At 38.2% G+C, this 11,626-nt stretch overlaps 1 protein-coding gene and 1 non-coding gene across 3 annotated transcripts; one reads left to right on the top strand and one right to left on the bottom strand.

The window, feature by feature from the left end:
• The first annotated feature begins 1,568 nt into the window (after window positions 1-1,568).
• LOC129251233 (uncharacterized) lies at window positions 1,569-8,358 on the top strand. 2 transcript variants are annotated; one of them, XM_054890583.1, is made up of 3 exons: window positions 1,569-2,199; window positions 2,264-2,461; window positions 7,485-8,358. In XM_054890583.1, the coding sequence occupies exons 1-3, from the start codon at window positions 2,121-2,123 to the stop codon at window positions 7,547-7,549; spliced, it is 342 nt and encodes a 113-aa protein (XP_054746558.1). In that variant the 5' UTR covers window positions 1,569-2,120; the 3' UTR covers window positions 7,550-8,358. The 2 variants fall into 2 exon arrangements, 1 of the variants encoding a protein (XP_054746558.1); XR_008582937.1 differs by lacking the exons at window positions 1,569-2,199; window positions 2,264-2,461 and adding an exon at window positions 6,977-7,280.
• A 2,563-nt stretch (window positions 8,359-10,921) lies between these two features.
• LOC129251247 (U2 spliceosomal RNA) lies at window positions 10,922-11,112 on the bottom strand. Its single transcript, XR_008582940.1, has one exon. It is a non-coding gene; the product is annotated as a U2 spliceosomal RNA (small nuclear RNA).
• Window positions 11,113-11,626: the final 514 nt, after the last annotated feature.

The following is an 11,626-nucleotide window of genomic DNA, read 5'->3' as shown; positions in this document are numbered from 1 at the left end:
GACGAGTTTGTAATTCCTCTCGTGAGTAATTCCTCAATATGCGCTGTAGGTATGCCAGAATTTTGAGCCTTAGCTCTAAGGCGGTCAGTATGTCCACCCATCTAACGCTATACCTATACTTCTGGATTGTATACTGCACTGTTGCGCTGCTCCTACGCTGTTTAAGATAGTTTCAATTTCCTGTTATAGACTTTCTGCGTCTAAAGCCATGCGGTCTTGCTTATAGTCCTTCGGCGTTATCTATGGCTGAGGTCCGTCGAGGCTTGATCAGCCTTTCAAGGAGCTTGCCTGCTGTGTCGAGTATGCGTAATGGCTGATATGCTGAAGGGGGGTTGGGTTGCCTTTGGACGATTGCTTGCTTATTAGGACGATTTGCTGCTTTTTTCAGATTTCTGGGAAAGTTCTCTTTCTTAGACAGGCGTTGTGCATGTCTAGTAAGACTTTGGAGTCTGCTTGAGAACTTCTGCGGGAACTCCAGCCGGTCCTAGTGCCTTTTTATTTTTGAGCTTGCTCGCAGCTGACTGGTGAATATTGGAGACTTACGTTTATTTGACGCTCAATGCCTTCTTTGAATTCGTGACTTGGAAAGAGTTCTTTTACGATGTAGTCCATTGCACTCGAGATTAGTTCCGGTGCAGGTATTCTGGCTCCCAGTTTCTTCACCTTAATCTTATACCCAAGTTCCCAGGCGTCCCTATTTAGATAATCCCTGAGCTCCTCCCATTTTTCTTTCTTGCTATTTGCAATAGCGGCCTTTAGCGCCCGTTTTCCACTCTTGTCTGCTTCTGCGTCCACAGTAGCTTGCCCGGTTCGTCTGACTATGGTGTATTTCCGTCTGAGGCGAAGACAGTCATGTCTCCATTCAGCTATTTCCTACGTCCACCAAATACCGATCTCCCGCGGGCATATCTTCAGTGTCATCTAGCTTGTTTCGGAATTCTTCGATGTTATCGCTGGGCTTTAAATAGCAGCTTATTAGTGTGGTTTGTTGGATGCGCGGCCACACAAGACTATTTCCGCTCCCGTTTTCTGTTGTGTTTACCCCACTTCCTAGCGGGTGCCCCAATGCCGCAGTACCGGTGGGGTCCTCTAGCAAGTTGCCGGTTTTTTTGTTTGTATTGCTTACTGATTATAACAACGTCCGTGCTCTTTTCTGCTATCAGTTGTGATAAGAGCAAGTCTGCGGTTTTGCTTCTGTGGATGTTTGTTTGGAATATATTCATTTTACGCTTTGGTTTTTTTATACTGCGGATCTTCCCGATCCCGACTGATCATATGTCGAACTCTAACTCACTTCAGAGCACAAACAGTATTTTGATATTTTTGTGCAATCTTTGAGCTTATGGCCCGGTTCGCCGCAGCTAATGCAGAGACCCTGTTTTGGGTCTAAGGTTTATTATAATAGCCGATTGCTCCCGCTCTTGTTTTTTAATCGGCTTTTATTTTGGCTTCCGCGTCACCAGACTTTGGCTTGATTAGGAGTGCTTCCAAGTGTGGAGTGTGGCTTAATTTTACCGTTTTCTTTTTTTTCAGTTTTTCCGAGTTGGCTTAAGAGCTAGCAGCACTTCTAATCCGCCTTCTTTTTTCACCAACAATTTGCCATTGGCAGACTTCGCCATTTATGTTTGGCGAGCGTGTGTTGGGAACTGGAGGACTTGTGGCCAGTCGTTTCGCCTGGTATGTGCTAGGTGTCCCAATGGTATCTCCTATAGCTTCAGTTACGCTTTTTGCGGCATTATTTTTTGATTATTTTTCCGCCGTCATCCAATTTCGTCGTAAGCTCCCAATTACGTCGCGTATTTCTTCCAATTCCGATACCCCGTCTCTTATGTCCACGCAGACGTTCTTCTGCTTTTGTAATGCAAGCTTCATTTTCACATTTCGTAAGTGATTCTTCTTCGGGGGATCTCCGTTTTTGTATGCACTCCTGATTTGGACATTCGCTGCGGGGGAGGTGGAAAAGGATCTCGGTATAGAAGAGACCTTGGAAGCTTCTCCGAGAAGGTACTGAAGATGTTTAAGGTCCTTCAGATAAATCTCCACCAGAGTAAGAACGCCTCAGCCGACCTCCTGCTCAACATAGAGGGAGTCGGCTACGATGTGGCTCTAGTCCAGAATCCATGGATAGCATCGGGCACCATAGTCTCCGGTCTAAAGTCACACAACTACAACACCTACATCCCGATTGCAAAGAATTAGGTAAGAACAGCGATAATAGTTAAAAAAAGTATATATTCTTATATTGATCATAATCTCTCTTCAGACTATCTGACAGTGGTGGCGCTACAGGGCTGCAAAGATGAGACGTTACTCTTTGGGTCTTGTTATATGCTACATGCGCCACAAATAGAGCGTCGGAAGCTGGCAGAAATATCTGCCAGAAAAAAGCATGCTCTGGTGGTAGGAACTGACGCCAACGCACATCACACGGTCTGGGGTAGCGCAGACAAAGACGACCGAGGTGAGTCACTATTTAATTATATTCTTCAGAGTAGCCTAGAAATAGCTAATAGAGATGCAGAACCAACATATGTTGTACCAACCTCGAAGAATGTACTTGATTTAACACTCTATAAGCATGTTATGGTGCAGAATTGGGAAGTGTTGAGTATACCTTCAACCTCTGATCACAAATACATAAACTTTCAGGTTATATTCCGCTCCAAACACCAAAATATATCCCTTAGAAATCCTAAGAATACGAACTGGGACCTATATAGGGATATACTATCAAAAACACCAATGATACTCCGGAAATACAGGTCACACGTTGCACTTGAGATAGGGGTTGAATTGTTTGCAACTACTCTCCTCAAAGCCTATAATAGACGCAAGGTGAAGCCTCCTTGGTGGAACAAGGAATTAGGAGCACAAAGGCGTAGAGTACAAGAATTATATAAGTTAGCCAAAGTAGCTGACAATGAGTTCTGTTGGAAGCAGTATAGGGATCTACTAAAAGTATACAAGAAAGAAATACGTAGAGCCAAGAGAGAATCAAGGAAAGGCTTCTGTAGACATATGGTGAACACTAATGAAGCGGCTAGACTTAGGAAACTGATATCCAAGAATCCGTCTGTGCCAAGAACAATACGAAAAATTTACGGGGAGTAGGCTGACAGTTGTTAGGATTCTCTAGAAGACCTAGTCAGCACACATTTTCCAGCGTGAGCAGACACTATAGATCTCGAACCTAGAAAAGATATTATGCACGACATCACGACGAACGTAATTACAACTAACAAGATAGAATGGGCTGTATTTAAATCGGCAGGACAATAGTTAAGCCATCTTATGGTACCATAATTAAGAATGATATTCATGGGGTACTTGAGATTCAGATATGTTCCTGTATTGTGGAGAGAAGCGGGAGTTGTGTTTATTCCAAAAGCAGGAAAAAGCAAACCTCTTTACTCGAAGGAATACAGGTCCATTTGTCTGACTTCATTTTTTCTGAAAACGTTAGAGAAGATTCTAGACGCATACATTAGAGATACAATTACGCCGGACGAATTATCCAAGGTTCAGCACGCTCACACTAAAGGCAAATCTACTGGAACTGTACTTCACTCACTTGTACTAAACAAAGAAAAGGCGTTAAAATATAAGGAGTATGCTATAGGAGTATTTCTATTTATGTATATATCAGGGGGTTTTAACAACGTGACTTAAGTGGCTATTTTAAATAGTATAGAGTCACGTAGTGTGCAACCCGCGGTTTATCTGTGGATAAATCAGCTACTAGTTGGCAGGAAGTTAAGAGCGGAGTGCAACGATACGAGCGTTACCAAATATGCATGCAGAAGTACAAGGTGGGGTACTATCTCCGCTATTATGGTTACTTGTAGCAAATGAACTGCTCAAGAAAATTGACGGAGGGGCACCAAAACTAGTGACGTATGGAAATGACAAAACAATAATAGTTACGAGAATGTACCTAGACACCATCAGTAATGTGATGAATAACACACTTAAAACGGTACACCAATGGACATCTCGCGCAGGGCTAGGGATAAACGCCGGAAAAACGGACATGGTACTTTTTACCAGAAAGTACAAGGTCCCGACGTGGAACCTTCCGAAGCTAGGCAACAACGAACTACTTCTCAAAGATCCTGCAAGGTACCTCGGAGTAATACTAGACAGCAAATTGCTGTGGAAGCACAATGTTGAGGAAAGGATGAAAAAGCCAGTAATGCGTTGAACGCATGTAAAAGAATGCTGGGCGTTACTTGGGGTCTGTCACCCTCTCTGATGCATTGGTGCTACACGGCAGTAGTTAGACCGATATTGCTGTATGGGACCTTAGTAACTGACATACGACAAGAAAACTGACATACTTAATGCCACTCGAAAGGATTCAACGACTCGCTGCTCTGTGCATAACAGGAGCGATGAAAACCACTCCAACGGCGGCGCTGGAAATGATACTCAGCATGCCACCTATTGACCTTGCGGCGGAAAACCTGGCAGCCAAATCTGCGAAGAGGCTAGTGGCTGCTGGGGTATTCACCTGCAGAACCTTCGGGCACAGCTCAATAGGAAAGTGGAGTTCAGGTTGCACAGACTACATGACTCCGTACTTTAATTGGGAGAGAAGGGTTGGCACAATGGGATGAAGCCTAGCCGTAGGACTTTTCACATCTATACAGACGGCTCTAAAACTTTGGACGGTGTGGGAGTGGATAGCGAAGCAGGGATGCTATAGAAAGACTAGACGCAAACAGAAGGCTGCATAACTATTGGGTACCTGGTCACAAAGGCATTATGGAAAACGAAATAGTAGATGAGATAGCAGAAAGTCCTGTTAGACTGTCATTTGAACAAGAGATCGACATACTAAAACCGTTAAATACAATATACAACGAAATGGACGACTACATGAAAAAGCGAGTGGAAGCTAGGTGGACTAATCTGACCAAATGCAAAACAGCAAAAGTTATGTGTAGAACTAACGACAAAAAAACTGACTCAATTCATACTTACGGTCTCGCGAAAGGACTGCAGAACTATCATAGGTATGCTAGCAGGTCATAATCTATTGGCTGCACATGCGTACAAGATAGGGATTGCTAACACGGACAAATGCAAGAAATGCAGAAAAGATGTTGAGGAAACTTTAGAACGGTATTATTAATAACGCGTTTAAAATCCCTGGGAGCCCCACTGTTTCAGGGTCTGAAGGACGTCCCAAAAGCGCATCTCCCAGCTCTGTTTAGATTCGCCAAACGCGTTGGCATCCTACATGATGTCTACTTTAGGTATTCATAGAGGGCGGTCTCCATCTGGTATTGCTAGGGCGAAGCAGTGGTCCGATTTGTGTAGTAATGGCGGACTGTGTTGATTGTTTCGGTGTTTCAATTTGGGTTTCTACATTTTTTCTTGGCCGCTCTTCCGAAGCCACCTTTGTCTATTTTGATGGTTGAGGCGTGTTCAGTACCGGAGTAGTAATATCACCTGGAAAGGTTGCGTTTTGGTTGTGTATGCAGAAGTTTGACGTTTAGCTGGGCCTCATTCACAATAGCCCTTTTTTTAATTTATAACACTATTAATCAGGTCGCATATAGCAATACGCTTTGTTTTGTTTTCTACGTAGATCGCTAAATTTGCTTGTGTTCTTGTGCAGGTCAGACGAAAATGACTACCTATTGCGCTAATTTGGCTCTAACATCCCCAATAATATTTCTGCAAACAGCGTCAATTTCTAGCCATTTTTTTGGCGAAGGTTAACTTCGATCCTTATGCCAATATTTGAACTCTCTTTCCATCACTTTTCATATATCGGACTCGCTTTTTCCCGTTAGAAAAACGATGCTATCCCCTCACAATAACTTTGTGATGATGGTAGTTCTCTTGCAATTTTTTTACTCAGCTCGCAAAGTTTTCTAGCTTAACAGTTTTAGATCACGACCTTTAACCAACTTCTGTCTTTTTTTGTCGAGGGCCAAAACATACATGGTCTGTACGTCACGCGGATCACATCCCTAGATTATGTTTTTATGAAATGATTATAATTTGGCATACTACTAATTCTAACATTCATCTTTCAATTGTTGTTTAACTGTGGTAATTTAAGCGTGGTAAAACTTGGAAGCGCTGTTAGTTTTACCTTTTCCAAACTGGGTAAAAAGCAAAGGGAATTAGAATGGTGGTGAACGAAGACAAAACGAAGTACCTCCTGACATCAAACAAACAGTCGGCGCACTCGCGTATCGGCACCCACGTCACTGTTGAGAGTTATGATTTTGATACCACTTGGTGGTAACAGAGGAAGAGGATTATTTTCTGGCCAAGCGAATGAGTTTGGTTTTTTTCCCGGCAGAGAGTGTGCGTTGTTCAGCTAATTTTTGTTTATCTGCGTACACAAGTCTGTCATAGTTGCACGAAAACTTTAATTCCTTCAAAAAATATAATTAATCGTTTGATTTCCTTATATCGTCATATAATGGCGAGTTGTTTTTGTTTTTTTTTTTGGGAGGAAAGAAAACACATATGTTCATAACTATATAAGTACATAGTCGAATATGAGCCGATTCTATGTTTGTTAAAGATTAAAGAAACCGCATAGTTTATTGTTGAGGCATCCAAATCCAATTGAGTATGATGAAAATGTTTTTTATCCACAAAAAAAAATATAATATGAATAAATAAATAAAAGCGAATTGTTAGATATTTTCAACTGGTACTGTATTGTACCAATTAAATGCGTAATAGAACTGTGTACTTTAAAAGTTTCTAGAACTACTAATTAAAAAGTTTAAAAGATTTATGATTTTTTTTAATTTGTTTGAATTTTGTACAAGTTTTTTTAAATCGACTTAGTTTTTCCTCTTTTTCCGTTTTTAATTTTCGAAGTTAATAGAAAAAAAAATATTTGTATGCAAATTTACAAAAATACATTTGTCAAATGACATTATAATGTGTCAAAGCTGGTTCTTACCACGACATTGTACTAAATTGATTATGGTAGTAAAGAAAATAAACCCAGTTTCAAATAGTTAGTCCCAGTTTAATTAATCCTGGGTTTAACGAGGGACTATGATTATACACCTATAAGTTTAACTGCAAAGCATAGTTAAACTATTGCTGAAAAACAGACCCTAATAAAGTGTGCTCGAGCATTCATACGTGCACACATTCGCTGACTTAGTTCTGAATAAGTAACGCGTCATGTGTTTCATTTTATTTACTTATATTATATGAAGATGTGCTTTATAATTGTTTGTTCCATCGTCCAAAAGCGTCAAATTGATTCATTGTTATAAACTCGATTTTTCTACCAAGTGCGTTACTAATTTTTTGAAGTGAATAAAGCTCTATCAAATAATTATATGAATACAGTCGGATCATAATTTTTTCAAGTTAAGGGGGCGCACTAAAGTTGGAAGTAAAAAAAAATGTGCTGCAAAGACTTAATCTCTAGTCCTAATTAAAAGGTCCAAGCTTAAAAGCTCATTTACAATATATTGTTTCCATTTGCCTTTCAGGAAGGTGTATACGTCGCAACCACTGTCCCAAATACAAATGCCGCTCGTTTTCTTTGTGCAAGTGACAAGCTGGTCGAGATCGATGGGCATGACTTAACTAATCTAAACGTTTTTGATGCTAAATCGATTATTTCAAGATCTGGCCATACGATGCATATAATGCTATCACGCAAATAAACTAGACTTAGATATACACATATTTCTCGTTTACTGCAATACTGTAATAGATAAAAAACAGTTAAACATTTATATATGTTACATTGTGTAAATAGCTGTTAGTATTTTATTAAAATATGTATATATGTAGGTCTTATGCCAATTTGAGAATTTGAGAATATGTCCAACAAGTCTGGATAAGTGCGCTTCCCATCGAGCAAATATGTAAATATAAAAACAGGAGTAATTTACTTTTTCTATAATTGATTTAATCAACTTATAATTTGCACTGTTTCATGCCATTATTCTCTCACACTGAAAATTTATTTTGTTTAATTTTGATCCAGAAAATTGTTTTTTCGTGCACGTATCCGGTTCTTTTCACCAACTTTTTATAAATATTGTGCTGCACAAGAGTAAGAGTATGCGCAATAAAAGAAGTGCTACATATTAAAAATTTAATTAATTAATAATATTTTTATAAAAATTTATTTTATACAAAATAAAAAAAAATTAAACAAATTTTCAGCAAAATTTCAAATTTTTTAATGAGTTTTTAGAAAATTTTTTATTAATTTTTTACAATTTATTATCGCGGCGGTATTATGTATATAATATAAAAAAATGTAGTTTTATGGAAGATAATGCTTAACACTATCAACGAAAAAAAAAATTAAAAATCAACACGAATTTTGAGACACTTTAGACTGGCACAATTTTATACCAAAAGGGAATGAAAGTTTGAAATTTTAATAAACACTTGTTTAATTTTTTAAAGTTTTTTACAAAAGTTTGTAACATTGAGTTATATGTTTTTTGTAATCACATAAACTACATTTTGTTTGTACAACAAAACATAAATAAATGTCGCGCTATTATTATAGTGAGCACAGGTGTATGTGGTTTTCTAATTGGCAGGAAAACAAATTTTCATTTTTATGCAAAACTGCAAAGAGCCAAAATTATCATTCCACAGCTAAAATTTACTACAAATTTTACATATTTTCACAGTTTTGATAATCTATACTATAAAGGAGAATGTCTGTACGTTGTCCGCGCATCACTACGAAACGACCACACCAAATGACGTAAAATTTTTTATACATTCATATTTTCACCCTATAGCATGTTTTTATGATGGAACTCCCTTCCCACAGCCCCCAGGCCGCACCACCACTCTCATTCGTCACTAATAATCGAATATTTGCTTAAACGTGATCTAAAAAAAATACCAGTCTAACGGTTAGACGCGATAGAAGTGAAACCTTCCGTAAAACAAACTGAGAGAGAATAAGACGAAAGCAGCATGAGGAGCGGGATAATTATAGGTTCATTATAATATTGCTATAAAGTTCATATTTTATTTTCTTCATTTTATTATTATTCATCCTCAATGTTTTCAATTTCAACAAATGATACGAGTGGCTTATCTATACTAATATTATAAAGAGGAAAACATTGTTTGTTTGTTTGTTTGTAACGAATAGGCTCAAAAACTACTGGACCGATTTTAAAAATTCTTTCACCATTCGAAAACTACATTATCCAGGAGTAACATGGATTACATTTTATTTTGGAAAAAAATAGGGTTCCATAAGATATTTGGATTTTTCGGACACAAACTGAAAAAAATCTTATATATTAAATAAAGTCAACTTTTTGTGTGTGCTCGCTAACCGGCCGTGTCTGCACCGAATTAAACCAAACTTACACACATAGTTAAGAAGGTATTGAAGATAGTTTCCGTATAGTTTGGATACCTATTGGTGGATAGGGCTCGAGATATAGGTCAAAACGTGGACCCGGGTAACCTTCGGATGTGTATGTACAATATGGGTATCAAATGGAAGCTGTTGGTGAATGCTTTAGTACAGAGTATTTTTTATGCCGCTCCGTGACTGGGGTCTCGAGATATAGGTCAAAACGTGGACCCGGGTAACCTTTGGTTGTGTATGTACAATATAAGTATCAAATGAAAGCTGTTGATAAGTGCTTTAATACGGGGTAATTTTCATACCTATTGATGACTAGGGTCTCGTGTATGTACAATATGGGTACCAAATGGAAGCTGTTGGTGAATGCTTTAGTTCAGAGTATTTTCCATGCCGCTCCGTGACTAGGATCTCGAGATAGAGACCAAAACGTGGAGCCTAGAATGTGTTTGTACAATATGGATATCAAATTGAAGCTGTTGGTGAATGCCTTAGTACAGAGTATTTTTCATGCCGCTACGTGACTGGGGTCTCGAGATATAGGTCAAAACGTGGACCCGGGTAACCCCTGGTTGTGTATGTACAATATGGGTATCAAATGAAAGCTGTTGATAAGTGGTTTAATACGGGGTAATTTTCATACCTATTGATGACTAGGGTCTCGAAATATATGCCAAAACGTGGACCCGCCGTGTCTTTGCACCGAATTAAACCAAACTTATGCACATTGTTAAGTAAGTATTGAAAATGGGTTTCGTAAAGTTTGGTTGTAATTCGGAGCAGTGGCAACGGGTACAGCGTTCTTTTGAGCCAGCCATAATGTCGCTTACTTTTTTAACGCTTGGGGCGGAACTGAACTGTCAAATTGACAGTGTTAGTTACAATGTGTCAATATTTCTTTCTGATTTGGATGCCATAAGGAAAAAACGTAAGTGCAACATGTAAAAATTATTTGTGAATTTTTTTGGAGTGGATTTTGGAACAGTGAATAATTTCTTACGAAATTTGAGAATTTAATGTGAAATCCGAATGAAATTATGTTTTCGTGGAAAAAACAATTTTTTTCGTTTTTTTTTTTTTTAAATATAAATGGATAATGGTTAAAAAAGCTCCAATGCTTAATAAAACATATAAATTGAAACGAAAAATTCATGGATGATCAGGAAAAAAGACGATTGTTTATTCATATGCGTTGATTTGAAATTTAAAAACAATCTTTTTTCCTGATTTTCAATTTATATTTTATATTTACTCAAAAACAAATAGAAAAACAAAAAATATTGTTTATGCCAAAGCGCTTGAATAAAGAATAAAGAAATAAATAATATGAAAACCATATATTTTCTGTTCTAAACCATATCTATTCTATTTTAGTGTGCCCAGCGAAGGGGGCCGGGTTTGATAGTCATAAAATAAAATAAAATAACTGTATAAAAAAAATACCCAAACGGACCGAAGAAACAGACTTACAAATTTCTTCCATTTTCGTCTACTTGTATTCATATAAAAATTTATGTCTCTTCCCACCAAAGCTAAATGTATTAGTATATTTCTTCTTGTATTTATTCAATAATTTGGGCCGAAATCCCGGCGGTACTGCAATACCGGGCCAACCCGTGGCAGAGGTGGAGCAAGCCCCTAAAACAATACGCCCATTTCCAAAAATCAGTTTAACATTTGTTTTCCTCCGATGGAGGATCTATCAGATGTTAAGCTGATAAGAACACACTTTGATCTTAGCCATAAGGCTGAGAAGCGATAACCATACACAACCAACAAACTACCTTGTCAATACATTTTCTAATAAACCTTTTGAGAATTACACGCTCACAAAAATTAATGTACGAAATATTTATACCGATTCACTTAAACTGACTTTCAGTATCTAAACCAAAAATAGAAAAGCCAACAAGCAACGGCGAGCTGTTTGATTTCATGTTCGTGCCTGTGTATGTGCATTTGTGCGTTCATATCGCCACAGTGCATGACTACCAGCCTTGGCTGAGCACAGTAAGAAAATGTATTCGAGCGTATATATGTATGTATGTACGTTAGTGTGTTTGTACGATTGTGCTCTGCGCTCAGCTTTGTGTCGATTTTACTGTGCGCTGCGCAGGTTGGGGTATTCTTGCAGAATGTAAAGATGATTCACACACTGTCGACCGACTGGGTACAGTTGTCACAAGTGATGATATGTATAATTTTTATATGAAAAATCAAGGCGAATCTATTGAAGGTGGTAGCAATAACACAGCTGATTTGTTATTTTTTTCT

The sequence above is a fragment of the Anastrepha obliqua genome, unplaced genomic scaffold (genome assembly GCF_027943255.1).
Source record: "Anastrepha obliqua isolate idAnaObli1 unplaced genomic scaffold, idAnaObli1_1.0 ptg000009l, whole genome shotgun sequence".
Lineage (NCBI taxonomy): Eukaryota > Metazoa > Arthropoda > Insecta > Diptera > Tephritidae > Anastrepha > Anastrepha obliqua.
The sequence above is the reverse complement of the archived record's forward strand: the minus strand, read 5'-3'. Positions and strand labels throughout refer to the sequence as shown.

Excerpts from the sequence above, each read along its gene's own strand:
- LOC129251233 (XM_054890583.1), top strand. The coding sequence starts at position 2,121 with ATGGATAGCATCGGGCACCATAGTCTCCGGTCTAAAGTCACACAACTA. Across the intron at positions 2,200-2,263 it reads TCCCGATTGCAAAGAATTAG|ACTATCTGACAGTGGTGGCG; the intron begins GTAAGAACAGCG and ends ATCTCTCTTCAG. Across the intron at positions 2,462-7,484 it reads CGCAGACAAAGACGACCGAG|GAAGGTGTATACGTCGCAAC; the intron begins GTGAGTCACTAT and ends TTTGCCTTTCAG.